At 44.1% G+C, this 15,964-nt stretch overlaps 1 protein-coding gene across 1 annotated transcript; it reads left to right on the top strand.

Annotated features, from left to right (window-relative positions):
- Positions 1 to 202: 202 nt before the first annotated feature.
- On the top strand, positions 203 to 2,523 carry LOC115378666 (uncharacterized). The gene is made up of 2 exons (XM_030079074.1): positions 203 to 2,304; positions 2,495 to 2,523. The coding sequence occupies exons 1-2, from the start codon at positions 777 to 779 to the stop codon at positions 2,521 to 2,523; spliced, it is 1,557 nt and encodes a 518-aa protein (XP_029934934.1). The 5' UTR covers positions 203 to 776.
- The last annotated feature ends 13,441 nt before the right edge of the window (positions 2,524 to 15,964 follow it).

Below are 15,964 nucleotides of genomic sequence, written 5' to 3'. Positions count from 1 at the left end.
CTGGCCAACCAGTTCAGAAATGAGGAAGGGCTCGAGGGCTTTGGCTTACAGCTGCCATAGGCTAAGAATATATATTGAGTGTTTTAATGTATGTTTGAAAAACAAAACATAAAAATAAAATTAACTAAACTAGAATATTTTGTGCTTGATGGCTGAAGAAACTCTACATGTATAGCATTTCTGTATTGTGGCATCGCCAGGGGACATGTAGTGGAGGGACACTACATTCCCATCCAGGATCAGCAGCGACACCCCAAAATGGCCGCCAAACCACAAACTACATTCCCCACAATGCCTCACCACTCTGACAGGTGCAGGTGTTTAAGCCACCTGATTGAGAGAGGACAAAGAACCCTGAGGTGGAGCAGAACAGGGGGGGAGAGAGAGCAGGAGGACAGAGAGCAGCCGGCTGGAAGGAGTTGGGCAGCCAGGCCGGGAGGAAACCACAGAACAAAGGAAACTGTTGCAAAGCCCACCAATACAGGAAAGTGGACACTTTAAGTTGGATTGTTGTGACAATTAGAAGAAAGATTTGATTACTGTTTTACCCCATAGGGGCACTTTATGTTGGAGTTTGGATATTGTTTGGAGCTACCAGCTTTACCTGAGTCACCTGTATTACCTGGAATATGAGAAATAAATAACCACTGTGGGTTTGTAACGGACTTTGCCTTGTGTATCCAGTTTTGTTGCACTGCCTCATCCTAAGCCTGCCCTGGTAACCTCTCATGACCTTACAGATGGTGGAGAATGCGGGCACGGAGGCTTAAGTGCGTATGACCGGGGGTGAAGATATTGAAAGCCTGACTCAACTGTTTTCGGCCCTTCACACAAACGACCATCAAACCGGGATGGAGCAAATGATGCAGGTGCTGTTGGAGACTCAGAGGGCGCAGCAAGAAACCAATGCCGCCCTATTACAGCAACAAATAAAGGCTAACCAACTGAAGGAACAGGAGCTTCGACAGTCAGCCAGGGTGAAGCCCAAAGCCGGGGATTTCATCCCTAAACTTGGAGGGACAGATGACGTGGAGGCTTACCTCCATGCCTTTGAAGCTACAGCCGCTCGCGAGGGGTGGCCGAAGGCACAATGGGTTGGACTCTTGGCTCCTTTCCTCTCTGGTGAGGCCCTCAACGCCTTTCAAGATTTAGAGGCCGACATTGCTCAAGATTATGATATACTCAAAGATGAGATTTTGAGCCGACATGGCCTTACCAAATTTAGTATGGCTCAACGCTATCATAATTGGTCCTTCCAAAATGGGCAAACGCCCCGTTCCCAAATGCATGAATTGATTCGAGTAACCAAAAAGTGGCTAGAACCAGACAAGAAAAGCCCCGCTGCCATTGTAGAAACCCTGGTCATGGACCGTTATCTAAGAGCTCTGCCTTACGAGGCCAAAAAGATAATCAGTCACCAGAAATTAACGACAGCCATGGAATTAGTAGAAGCCGTAGAGCAGTATCAAGCTGCATCAGATATGCTTCGCCCTTCCCGTAAAGAGCCTGTTGTCCCTGCCCAAGCTCGACCCAGTGGGCTTCGCCAAAAATGTACTAAACCAGACACCCCTCAGTCTAGCCCGCCAAAAAGGGGGGGTAGCCAGACAGGCCAGCCAAGAGGGTCCCCGAACTCAGCGTCCCGACAGTGTTACCGGTGTGGAGAGTTGGGCCATATCTCATGGCAGTGTGAGAAGCCTGATGAGCCGATGCCCACAGCGGAGTCCACCAGTGGCCCACAGGTCCACTTCGCTGCCTTCCTGGGAGAAAGTGAAGACCGTCGGCCGACGTGCCCGGTAACCATTAATCAGCGGGATGTGGAGGCACTGCTGGATTCTGGAAGCGCCAAGACCTTGGTTCAGGAGTCCATGTTGGAGGACTCCTTCCCCGCCCAGGGTCATACAGTTCCAGTGGTTTGCGTCCATGGAGACACCCGGGAGTATCCCACTGCCATGGTGAAGCTAACCACAACTAAGGGCTCCTTTAATGTCAAGGTGGGAGTAATCAAGACCCTTCCAGTTCCAGTCTTGATTGGTCGTGACTGTCCTGCCTTCGATAAGCTGTGGAGGGAAGCCCAGAAGAGACGCCAGAGGGAACCCCGGAGGCGAAGGCTCCACAGCCGAAAAACGGGTAATGCCTTGGTTAATGTTGCCAAGTCTGGCCCTGGCACACAGGTCTTAGCAGAAGGATTGGCAGTGGACTCTAGTGGGACGGAGGCAGCACCCGGAGAATCGGGGGACTCCGAACACCTTCCAGGCGCCAGCGACGAGGACCTAGGGGGACCGGGAGAGCTGCCCCTGCTCAAAGGTCAGTACGGAACAGCTCAGTTACAGGACCCCACTCTTAGTAATGCATTAAGAAATGTCCAGGTCCTAGAGGGGAAGTTGGTGGGAACCAGGTTAGCTCCGTCATACCCCCACTTGGCAGTAAAGAATGGCCTCTTGTATCAAATAGTAAAAAGTAATGATACAGTCACTGAGCAACTCCTGGTCCCCAGGCCACATCGCTCCACAGTTCTACGTTTAGCCCACACCCACTTACTGGGGGCCCACTTGGGGGTCGAGAAAACAAAGGAGAGAGTACTGCAGAGGTTCTTTTGGCCAGGAGTTCACAAGGAAGTAGAGAATTATTGCCGCAGTTGCCCAGAGTGCCAGATTAAAGCCCCAAAACAGACTTACAGGAGTCCCCTTGTTCCTTTGCCAATAATAGAAACTCCCTTTGAGAGGGTGGGAATGGATATTGTGGGTCCCCTCCCCAAGAGTGCCCGAGGCCATCAGTACATCTTAGTCATAGTAGACTATGCTACCCGGTATCCAGAAGCCATACCTTTACGAAAAGCCAATGCTAAACAAATTGCCAAAGAACTGTTCCTCTTCAGCAGCCGGGTAGGGATACCAAAAGAGATTCTCACTGACCAAGGGACCCCTTTTATGTCCAAAGTCATCAGGGACTTATGTGTTTTTTTGCAAGTGAAGCAGGTGAGGACCTCGGTGTACCACCCTCAGACGGATGGGCTAGTGGAGAGATTTAACAAAACTCTCAAAGCCATGCTGAGGAAGGCTATTGACAAAGATGGACGGAATTGGGACCAGCTCCTCCCCTATCTCCTGTTTGCGGTAAGAGAAGTTCCTCAGTCATCCACCGGGTTCTCACCCTTTGACTTGCTATATTCCCACAGACCCCGGGGTCTTCTGGACATAGCCAAGGAGGCTTGGGAGGAGCAACCTTGTCCCCATCGTACCATGATTGAACATGTGAGTGCGATGCGGGATAGGATGGCTGCAGTGATCCCCATCGTGAAGGAGCACATGGAGAAGGCGCAACGGGATCAGAGTGCAGCTTACAACAGAGGAGCCCAGCCCCGAGAGTTCCAACCAGGAGATAGAGTCCTAGTGTTGGTCCCCACGGTGGAATGCAAGTTCTTAGCTACCTGGCAGGGACCCTTTGAAGTAATTGAGAAGGTGGGAGAAGTCAACTACAAAATACGGCAACCGGGGAAGAGGAAAGGTGAGCAAATTTACCATGTAAACCTCCTAAAGAAATGGCATGACAGAGAGGCCTTGTTCAGTTGTCTTTCCCCTAGAGAGCCCGAAGAACCGGCGCGGGACAAAGTGCAGTTTGGCCCAGACCTCTCCCCTCATCAACTGCAGCAAGCAAAGGAGCTAGTGGATGGTAACCAAGACGTCTTTTCATCCCTCCCAGGCTGCACACACCTGGTGGAACATGAGATTCGCACCCAGCCAGGCAAAACAGTGAACCAGAAACCATATCGGGTCCCTGAGGCCCGCAAGAAGCTGATTGCGGAGGAGGTAAGGAAGATGTTGGAATTGAAGGTAATCGAGGAGTCCAAAAGTGCCTGGGCAAGCCCCATCGTCCTGACAGACAAACCGGACAACACGGTACGTTTCTGTAATGACTTCAGAAAAGTAAATGAAGTATCTGAATTTGATGCTTATCCCATGCCTAGGGTGGATGAGCTAATTGAGAGCCTTGGCAATGCACGGTTTATAACCACCCTCGACCTCACAAAGGGGTACTGGCAGGTTCCCTTGTCTGCAGAATCAAAGGAGAAGACTGCCTTTGCCACAACTGGGGGCCTGTGGCAGTACCGAGTGATGCCCTTTGGTCTGTCGGGAGCTCCGGCCACCTTCCAGCGCTTGATGGATCAGGTACTGAAACCACATAAAGACTATGCTTCCGCCTATTTAGATGATGTTGTCATTCAGAGCCCAGACTGGGAGAGCCACTTGCCTCGAGTACAAAAGGTCCTGGAGTCAATCCGACAAGCGGGCTTGACGGCGAACCCCAAGAAGTGCAAGATGGCCTTCAGTGAAACAAACTACTTGGGGTACACCATTGGACGAGGCCTGGTCAGACCCCAGGAGGCAAAACTATATGCCATCCAAGACTGGCCAAAACCATCAACTAAGAAGCAGGTGAGATCCTTTTTGGGCCTGGCTAATTATTACAGACGGTTCATCCCTGATTTTTCTATGATAGCTGCCCCCCTCACAGAGCTAACTACCAAAAAACACTCTCGGATGGTGAAGTGGACCTCAGCAGCAGAAGAAGCCTTTGGCAACCTGAAGAGAGCCTTGTGTTCCAAACCAGTCCTTACCGCTCCTGATTTCAGCAGGGAGTTTGTGGTCCAGGCGGACGCCTCTGAGGTGGGTCTGGGCGCTGTGCTGTCCCAGCTCAAGGAAGGTGAGGAACACCCAGTCTTATACTTGAGTCGAAAACTGCTGCCTAGGGAGAGAAACTACGCCACTGTTGAAAAAGAGTGTTTGGCCATAAAATGGGCCCTAGAAACTCTGAAATACTACCTGCTGGGACGAAGGTTCACTCTGGTGACGGATCATTCCCCTTTACAGTGGATGGCTAAAAACAAGGAGACAAATAGCCGAGTGACTAGGTGGTTTCTAAGCCTCCAGCCTTATAACTTCTCTGTCATTCACAGACCCGGACGGAGCCATGGAAATGCTGATGCCCTGTCCCGACGTGAGGCCTTCTGGTCCTCATTTACCCTGCCGAGGACGGCAGGCCTGGGGAGAGGGATGTGTGGCATCGCCAGGGGACATGTAGTGGAGGGACACTACATTCCCATCCAGGATCAGCAGCGACACCCCAAAATGGCCGCCAAACCACAAACTACATTCCCCACAATGCCTCACCACTCTGACAGGTGCAGGTGTTTAAGCCACCTGATTGAGAGAGGACAAAGAACCCTGAGGTGGAGCAGAACAGGGGGGGAGAGAGAGCAGGAGGACAGAGAGCAGCCGGCTGGAAGGAGTTGGGCAGCCAGGCCGGGAGGAAACCACAGAACAAAGGAAACTGTTGCAAAGCCCACCAATACAGGAAAGTGGACACTTTAAGTTGGATTGTTGTGACAATTAGAAGAAAGATTTGATTACTGTTTTACCCCATAGGGGCACTTTATGTTGGAGTTTGGATATTGTTTGGAGCTACCAGCTTTACCTGAGTCACCTGTATTACCTGGAATATGAGAAATAAATAACCACTGTGGGTTTGTAACGGACTTTGCCTTGTGTATCCAGTTTTGTTGCACTGCCTCATCCTAAGCCTGCCCTGGTAACCTCTCATGACCTTACAGTATACACCATGTTTTATTCATATCATGTATATGTGTATATACATGATCATATACAGTGTATTTTTACTTATTAATGTTCAAAATGTAATTAAAAACAATCCATCTATGTCTCTGTATCAATTTATTTATCTGTCAGTTTACACCTTTACCCATTCTTTCATTCATACTTTTTTCCATACCTTTTTCTCATTTTATTGAAGTTTTCTTTGTTATTGTTTTTATTCTGAAAAGATCTGTCAGTTAAGCTCAAGAATCTGACAAACAAACAAACAAACAAACAAACAAAAAAATGGCAGTAACTGAGGTATGTTGAATCATATTGTATATGTACAAAGAGATATCTGCACACAAAGTGCATTGCTCCTGAATTTGCAGAGAGCGTGGGTTTGGGAGTTGGGACAGACAGATGGTAGCAGCCACTTAATGCCCCCCACCCCCACCCCCACTCCACCCCCGCCGCCCTCCCCCCAAAAAAACACTCCCCACAACAACTCAAATGTTGCTGCTGCCAATGTGCTCAAACATGTACATGTACACTACTGTTTGAAGACAATACATGTGCAGTGAGGGAGACAACAGTGAGGTATACAGTGCTCAGATTTGACACACACACACACACACACACACACATACGCTTGGACAAATACCAGTGGGGATGTTCACTTCCTCAAATAGAATGATATTCTTAACCGACCGTTACAACCCAGACCAGTTTCAGTGACAGGCCTCAATTAAAAAGTGGGTGCAATTATCATCAGTTCTCAGAGTGTTGCCCTCTAACCTGTGAAATCTAATTAAGTCCCTGGCAGAAACAAACAAAAATAGGCATTACTAATCAATCAGCCAGAAATAAAATAATGAGAATAGAGAGAGAGGCGTGATACAGGGCTGAGCCACCAAGATAACAGTGAAAGAAAAGGAATACATACTGGTGTGCTGAATCCACAATGGGATTTCCAGCTGCTCTCAGGGGATCATGTAGCGCTGGGTGCTGCATGGCCACAGAATACACTCTTCACAGGTCACCCACAGTGTGTGTTTTGTATGTGTGTGTGGATCTCTGTAACCCAGTCAAACGTTGAACTGCAGTTCAAAGGATTTTAAAGGTTCAAAAGCATAAACCCTGGTTGTTTTAATCCCTTGAACTTTGATTTTCCCTTGAATTGACCCTTAAAGGGATACTTGACCCATTTTGAAAAATGTGGTATTATTTCTCTTCCCCCCTTGCTGTTCTGTAGGACAGAAGTGGTGCTGTCTTCTAATCGTTACTGAGTACTGGATACTGGCTAGATCTTCTGCATTAATGAGTATGTAAATTATAAGTTATATTATAATATAACTTATAAATATAAGTATAAGTTTATATTTGTGAGAGGCAATGCTCAGTGCCCTGCCCCTCTTTTCGGTCATTGATATGATTGGCAACTTTTTAAGAAATCATGTGGACAAACAAATGGAAACATAACCCCTTTTTGACTCTGCTGCTTGAGGTACAAACTAATTGGCTGGGGTATGGGTACATGGTGCTCCAGCAAACCCTTGGTGCCAACCTCATTTCAGTCTGGGCCCCATTTGAGCCACCCCAGTCAATAAAGCCTGGACACACCACTGATGATATCCCCTCTAAATACACTTTTTATGTAACAGTTGCTACAAAAAGCTCCATCTCATTCTGATCTGCTGTTGCACAACACTCATCGCCATCAAATGTCCTCGCAAAGATATAAGGATGAGAAAATGTCTCCAATGTGCTAATATGTGCTCCAATGTGCTAATATTTGCTGCTGATTGTGCAAAGTCCTCACAGGTACAGCAGTAGAAATATGTGTTTATGCCTGGCTGCTGCAGCTGACTTCATGTTATTCCAAAGCAGAGTGTTTCACAGTGGGTCTTCTACCAGACATTTGAGTGGAGTCGATGTAGTGTTGCAATGCCTGTGACGCATTCCTCTGATTTGCCCCCTAAGACTAAATCCTTCACATTTTATTACTGCTTTAAATGTGACATTTAGTGAAGAAAGTGTAGTTTTACTCTTGGCTGCCACGCTCTGCACACATGCTGCAATTCCACTTCTTTATCACTGAAAAAAAAATGACCTGCATGAACTACATGATGCTGAAACTAAGGGCCTATGTGTTATTAACAATCAAACATCTGCTGTCAGTGTGCTCCACCTCTGATATGATGGATATGATGCAGTGTGATGATATTTATTGCTGAAAATCCTACCTCTTGCCCAGTCCTGGTGGAGGTGGGATTTGGCGTCAACCTGTCAGGCCACACCTGAATAAGAGTCCTGGATCAGGCCATGCTCACTCTCTGCCTTTGTTTGCTGCCTATGTTGATCTGCATGTCATGTTGCCTATCTCCAGCTAACTGTGTATTTGATGCATTATTTGAATGAGTTACTGATATTTGTTATATTTATAGCTGTAGCTTTATTGAGTGGTGTATGAGATATTTGATTTGGTTTTGTTTTATAAAGCGTACCTTTGTTTGCTGATTAAAAATTGGAGGATTAGAAATCCCTCAGAGGGATAATAATAAACTGTTGAATGTTTCTCCTCTGGTCCTCATATATTAACTGTAATCAACACAGAAGCTTCCTCAGTGATACAGCTTCCTTAAAGTCAATTTTCTACTAGTGTTATTATTATCATTATTATTATTGTTGTTGTTGTTGTTGTTGTTATTGACCATCAATAGAAAATTTTAAAACAAACTAGGAAGGTAAATTAGGTAGCGTAAGGATTATTGATTGACAGCACAACACCTCATCTTCAGCTTCATTTTTATGTTTTATGTTATCAGTTAGTATCAGCCCAGAGTCAGAGGATAGGCGATGTGTTCACTTTAAATATGGCATATGGTGTGTATGAGTCACTACTTGTTGTTGTCTGTCCTGAAGCCTGGGCCATATGAACTGCTTATTCTACTCAAACACAGAAATAGAGGGTGCACCATTTGTTTGGACCAGACTCAGAAAAAGTAAGAGAGAAAGCCATCTGTACCAGATACTTTTTTGGACACAGTCATGGGTTCAAGCAGGTAGATTTCCAGCCATGAATTTACAACAATCTGCTGAGGCTCCTGCACTGTCTTCTGGATACAGATCCTCTAGATGATGTGATGATAGATAGATTTATTGTCCTTTTTCAGGATAATTGTTTTCACTTCCGTACAGCCACGAGGATTACACAAACAACATTACAGAGGGAACACCAACCAATACAATACCATACCAATACAATACCATAGCGCATACCCGCCACCCATAGGCGGTTCTAGGGGGTGGCAGCTGCCACCCTAGAAAAATGCCTTGCCACCCTAGTTGCCACCCCAATTTCAGACAATTTATTTATTTATTTTTTAATTGTGGCTGTTCGGAAACTCGCTGTTACGAGACTCAAATGTCCGAGTGCAAGTAAATGCAGCAAAAGATGACACTCCCACTATTTAAGGGGTTGATAAATAAATAAATAAATAAATATTTCTAATGCCACCTTTTGGTTTTCTATTCAATGCTTTACTCATGTACCACAATAATAGAATGTTTTTGAGTTAAAATATCCTCATTTGGGGGTTTTCCAAGCAAATATTGATATATGTGATCGTTTGGTATTAAATCAGCATATATATTTCTGCCACCCCTTAAAGTCTCCATGCCACCCTCTTGCCACCCCATGAATATTTGTCTAGATCCGCCCCTGCTGCCACCATACATATACATTTTGCCACAGTTACAGTCTTTTCATTTTCTTGTTCAGTACAGTTATGGCATATGGGATAAAACTTTTGTTGAATTTTATTTTCTTCCAGGCCAACGACCTGTATCGTTGGCCAGATGGAAGGAGTGTGAAATATGAAGTAAGTGGGTGACTGGGATCAAGTGCTATGGAATGTGCTCTGCGTGCAGTGGCTGTGCTGTTGAGATGGAATCTATCAATGGCTTTGATAACACAAAACATGTTAAAGGAAGTGCTTATGTGCTACAGCAAAGTGCCATTTACCATTTATCATCAGTTTAAAGGGATTCCAAACTAGAATGTGCGTTTTTAGATTTTTTTTTTTTTACTGTCATCATATAGAAGTAGAAATTATAGGTATAGGTATAGAAATTATCATGGCATGGAGCTGTGAGTATTGGAAGTCCTTTCTATGCAGAGAGAGGCCTGTAAGAGTGGAGCAGTCCAATCAGAACACAACCCCAGCTCTTATTCCTCCTGCTCCTATTAGATTCATTCTTCAACTGCACCTGCTCTCCTATGTTAGCATGCACTACTTTCAACAATCTGTGAGGCGAGGTGAGGCTAAAGGTTAACAAAGGATTTCATCTAAATATGGAGCTTAAACCGGCGACATGGTGCCAGTCATGAACTTTCTCACTTCAACTGTACTACTACAAGCCTCCAATGTGGAAGTTTTACAGCAGCGTTGTTAGCTAGGACAACATTTGGTATCATACTGTTGCCATTTTAACAAGCCAGATATTTTCACTGTAGTTGATTAGTCTTACCAGAATCATGATAATAATGTTACTCAAGAGCAGGTGTGTCAAACTGGTGGCCATGGAGGGCCAAGAGGCTGCAGGCTTTCATTCCGACCAAAAACTCCACCAGGTGATTTCACTGATTGGTCCCTCCTCTCTGCTTTAAGTTGGGGTGATCAGTGAAGTCACCTGGTGGAGTTTTTGGTTGGAATGTAAACCTGCAGACTCTCGGCCCTCCATGGCCACCAGTTTGACACCCCTGCTCTAGGGGAACGCCCAACCAGCCCTGTTGGAATGGACTAAACTCTGTCTTATCACAGTTTGTGACTTTCAGCTCTCAAATCTTGATGGATGATGAAGATAGTATTCACGAATACCACTAAATAATAAAATCTCAATTTTTTTCCCCTGCATTTACCATCCCTTCAAAGGAGCAAAAAGTAAGATATTTACTGTTGCGTAATGCCCCTTTAAATGGGTAGTCTTATTCAGATTGAGATTACTTTCAAGAGAAATTGGAGAATAAAAAGAATACCCCATTTAAATAATTTATTTTCTGTACAAAAGTATTGCTGCCTTTTGTTTAACTCTGATGTTGCGTTCTATGACATTTGACAGATGGTTGATCCAATCATCTATTCTGTATTTTTTGGTAATACCTGTTGCTGCCTCTGATTTTCCAAATGGTTTGAATCCGACAGTGCAAAGACTTGTGTCTTTGCACTGTGACTTGGTGTTGTAAACAGTGTTAACAAAACCACAATATGGCTGTGCCAGGCTATGGATTTCATTCAGCTCATTTCTCAAAATTGGATGATTTAAAAGCCAGTTAATGTTGCATCAAAGTTTCAGTTCAGAGTTTTGCCAATCTGGTGCCTCCTTCTGTAGAAGCACAACACAGCAGCCCAATTAAAGAACAATAGATGGAGTATTAGACAGGAGAGGTGTATGAGGACTAGGGGCATTTCCATTGTCATTTCCCTAAAGAAACCTCCCAGACCTCTACAGTCCTCCTAGGAGGCTTTGGGCTTCTGTGTTGAAAGAATGTAAGGCAAATCTCTCACCCACCTGCTATCTGCAGAGCCAACAATATTCCATCACATTAACATTTACTGTCTTCCATTTATAGGCTTTGTCCTCTCTCTCTCTCTCTCTCTCTCTCTCTCTCTCTCTCTCTATTTTGCTTTCTCTCCCTCTCATGTCCTCTGCTGAATTCCTTCAAATTAGCTGTATTGGCATGACAGGAAAGCAAGCTATATTATTTTGCCAATGCAGTATCATATCAATCAAGGTTATATTATAGACATTTATATACTTGGTTATATTAATAGATGACTAGAAGAGATTCTGCAATTTTCTCTTCTCTTTTTAGTCAGGAGATGAGAATCCCCCTCTTCATTCTTCTCACTCACATCTTCTCCTCATTCTTATTTTTTCTCTCTTGCCTCCATCATCCATCCCTCTGTCACTCTCTTTTCTCTGTGATTTGTTCTCTTTGCTTCCCCCTCTTCACCCCTGTTTCTCTCATCTCCCTAAATGAACCTCGCTCTAATATTTTCAGGGATTCAGGCAGATCTCAGACACAAACAACAAGCAGAGGCAGGGATATAGCTGAAGACTTAACAAAAGACAGGAGGCAGTTCACAATGTAAAGCAGGCAGTGGGACATACACAGCAGAGTAGTCCAGCAGACTGGGATGGATCCTCTATGAGCCCCAGGCTCAGACTCCCAGAGGTCAAGAAAATTAAGCTAACACCATTTTAATGCCATTGATCCCCTCATTAACCCTGTTACAGAGCATAGCAACCACTGTATTGCTTCTAAATGTGATGAAATTGTGGACTACTTCAAAGAGAAGACAGCAAACATCAGGTCTAGTATCTGGCAACCACACAGTGCCATGGCAGCTGAAGAAACATTCAGCATACAGTGGACAGTTATAGCCTGGATGATGCTTAAATTCTCAGGGTCAGTCTCAGCATCCTTCTTAAAAAAATATTTTTAATTCAGTGTAAAATTTTTGATCACTTGATGCAACAAGGCATATTCCCCACTACAGTCAAGCTTCTTTTAAAGTATCCCTCGATACCCAGCAACTACACATCAATGTCCAATCTTCCATTTTTAAATATTATTTCAGAAAAACTGGTGTACATTCAGTTAATTTTATTAACTCTATCAATAAGTTGGAAATGTTTCAATCTGGTTGTCACAACGCTGAGATAGCCCTAGTAAAAGTAATCAATGACATCAGGACACATTTAGATGCCAATAAACCTTCAGTGTTCATACTACTCAATCTGAGCACTGCTTTTGATACAGCTCATCACAAATATTTGACAAAAATTTGAAGCAGACTGACGGATCAAATTGGACTGTTGGGATTGTTGGGATGGCATTATATGTGTATGTATGTATGTATGTGTGTGTGTGTATGTATGTGTGTGTGTGTGTGTATATATATATATATATATATATATATATATATATATGTATGTATGTATGTGTGTGTGTGTGTGTGTGTGTGTGTGTGTGTGTGTGTGTGTGTGTGTGTGTGTGTATGTATGTATGTATTACCCCAGTTTAATGACTTTAAACACTCACCAATCAGAAGCATGCCTTTAACACCCAGAGGAATGTCCATCCCCAACTTACTGGTAAAACAAACACACACACAGAAAGGTAGATGAAACATGTCAAATAACTGAAGGATAAATCTGTTCCTAATTGAAGAATCATGCAGGAGCGACTCCAGGTGCACATCAAGACATCGCTGTTTAATCAAGAGAGCTTGCTCTCATCAGCTGCTTGCTTAGTTGTGCTCATGCGCACGTCACCAATGATCTTATTACAGTTAGCTCCATCCAGCAAAGACATTATTTTTAATGCTGTGTTGTTTAAGTCATTACTTGGTAATCTTTTGAACCGGGGTGGGGAACCTCCAGCCTTCAGGCTGGATGCAGCCTGCACGACTCTTTAATCCAGCCCACAGGGCAGTCCATGATTCCAAAAAATGAAAAAAAAAAAAAAAAAAAAAAAAAAAACCTGAAAATGCTATAGAAAAGAAAATAACAGAAATTAGTACACTAACAGATCCCTTCCAAACATATGCCTGTCATGGAGAAAACTAGATACAGATTAGATGCTGAAACTGGCATTTTAGATTGCAAGCCATCCTTAGAGCTCCACCGTGCAGCATGTCCTGTCTGAACAACCCAACTGATTAACATGGGTGCTGAGGGTGGGCACTGCTTTGTGGCACTTCACAGCACATTGTGGCGCCTCTGCATCCTGTCTGATTCTGATGTCAAGGTCAAGGTCAGGGTAAACACGCATGTACACATCATCGCTCACATGCATCATTGTGACTATCCAGCATAGAAAAGTATATGTGGAATGTTGCATTTTACAAGAGAAATGGACAAAGTAAAAGGCAAACCAGTGTGCCTAGAACTGTGGGGATGCGCTCACAGTGACGAAAAAGGCCAATCTTGATCACCATTACAGCTGATAACATGCTAAACTAGATGAGTTGCAAGGACAAATGTGCTTGGATAAAGTTAACATTCTTTGGTAGAGTTTGGGTGCCCAACAAGCAACTTTCACAAGACTGAACTCTGAGTTTTGTGAAGAGTGAGCATCTAAGAAGCTGAAACCCCATTCAGAAGGAGAATTTGTGAAAGAGTGCCTTGTTGTCACTTCAGAGTTGCTAGCACCAGACCAAAAATAAATAAACAAATAAACTCATTCCAAAGTATCATTACTGATACTTACTGGTATGACACAAGATGAAAAAACAATGAAGGACACTGCAAGAAATTTTTACGTTTTCTCTCTGGCCTGCAATGAAACAACATCCTGAGGATTTTCCCATTCTGAGGAGACATGCAGGAGTTTGCATCTGTTTGGAACAACCAACGGCTGTGAGCAGTCCTTTTCTAGATTGACTCCTGCAAAGACCTGGATCTGTTCAAGACCGACTGACCCAAACCTGGAAAACCAGCTGCAAATAGCATCATCATCACCATCTAACGTCAGACGGCTCACCACAGAGAAGCAGTTCCAGCCATCCCATTAATGTTAGTTTGATCAATAAAAAGCATGTTAATTTAATAATTAAATACTTATCCTTGATATTAAAATATTAATAAAAATACTGAGATACATTTTGATTCAATCATTTTGCATGAAATTCAAAATGGCCCTTTTTAGGAAAGAGGTTCCCCACCCTTTTTCAACCATAAATACCAATCGTTTCATTCCAATCCACCACTGCTCACTTCATCTGGCAGAGCAGAGACTGCACCCAGCGCTGCCTCCAGCCAACAGTTGTGTAGTACAGTCTGAGGGTTGCCAGGTAATCATGCTAGGTATCCCCCATATCTTTTGTTTTCCCTCTCCATCTGTCTTTAAAAAATAGCACACGTTTTGCACACAGCACACAAACCTGCAAACTCTGCAAGTCTGAATAGACTTAGCAACCGCTTATCCCTGTGTGGAGTTAAAATGACAAGACCGGTTGACATTGTTAAAAAATATTGGCAGGGACAATTCATTAGTGCCTTGACATATCAAATTTGACACACAAGTGTGTGGCTGACAGTAGTGGAGCATGGCCTGGACAGTGACTTTTGGAGGGCAGAAGTCTCGCAGCTAGCAGAGTAATCGTTAAGTCACCAATATTGATCCACAAGCCTGGCAACCCCCACAGATATATTTTAGTCATTTTGTGCTAAGGAAAAAATAAGTAAAAATCTGACATAATTCACCTTGAAGAATAGGCAATGTTTGCATTTTTTTTTATTCCTTTTGCATTTTTTTTTATTGCTTTTTATTTTGATTCCTCAATACTTTCCTCAATTCTTCAATACTCTAATTCTGTAATATGAAGACCACCTCAATAGCAGGAGGCTAACAGTTTGGAGCATCCAGCCAGTATGCCGCACTAAGAAACAATGAGAAGAAGATAGCACTCCTACTGTCCTAATAACAGCTAGATTTTGAAATTGGGTGAACTGTCCCTTTAAAAAAAAAACAAAAAAAAAAAAAACAGCTTTGGCAGGGATGCAAGACAGCGCACCTCATTCTAACAGGCCGACAGGTCAGCTTGTCTTTTTTTTTTTTTTTTTGCCTAACCTACAAGCGTCTTGTTCTAAATCCCCTCTGGAAATAATTAACAACACTGAGAATTATTCATCCCCACGATTCACAGTCACCTCTTAACATCACACATCCTAATAACAAAGTTCTGCATGAACGCATGAAGTGTCTGCTGATAAGACTTGGCACAGCATGGCTCGACGCACCCAGACAAAGAATTTATTTTGCATTTGGCAAATGAATGGGTGACATTAATAAAGATGATGAGTTAAAATGAATTTAATGAGTGAATGTAATAAAGATATCTCCATTCCAAAACATGGCCAAGGGGGCTGATAGTAAACGGATATAATAGCCACCTTCCCTCTCCCTTCCACCTCCCTTTACTCCTCATTCCCTTCCTCAGTCACACTTGATTCCTACCTCTTCTTTCTCCTTCCTCCCCCCTTTACACCTTCCTCCCTACTTTCTCATTATCCCTCCTCCCTTGCCTTCCTTCTTTCCTCCACCTGTCACCCTTCCTCCTTGTTCCCTCCTTTCTTTCACCCCCCCCCCCCCGCCCCCCCAAACCTTCCCCTCTCTTCACTCCTCACCTCCTTCTCCTCTTCATCCAGAAGGACTCATTAGGGCCGACAGCCGGATGCTCTGTTATTGTCCTGCCAGTGTTGCCCCCCCACCCCCCCACCCGAATAGTGGTGATGTGTTAGTGGGCTGGTTAATTATTTAGGAAAACAAAGTGTTGCAGTCCCAGCATCTCCAGGGGACC

The sequence above is a fragment of the Myripristis murdjan genome, chromosome 20, assembly GCF_902150065.1.
Source record: "Myripristis murdjan chromosome 20, fMyrMur1.1, whole genome shotgun sequence".
In the NCBI taxonomy this organism is placed as follows: Eukaryota; Metazoa; Chordata; class Actinopteri; order Holocentriformes; family Holocentridae; genus Myripristis; species Myripristis murdjan.
Note: the sequence above shows the minus strand (reverse complement) of the source record. Positions and strands in the feature narration are given on the sequence as shown.

Bases quoted from the DNA above. Each gene is read 5' to 3' on its own strand.
- LOC115378666 (XM_030079074.1), top strand. From the start codon at position 777: ATGACCGGGGGTGAAGATATTGAAAGCCTGACTCAACTGTTTTCGGCC. The intron at 2,305-2,494 runs GTCAGTACGGAA...CCTGGTCCCCAG, and splicing joins AGAGCTGCCCCTGCTCAAAG to GCCACATCGCTCCACAGTTC.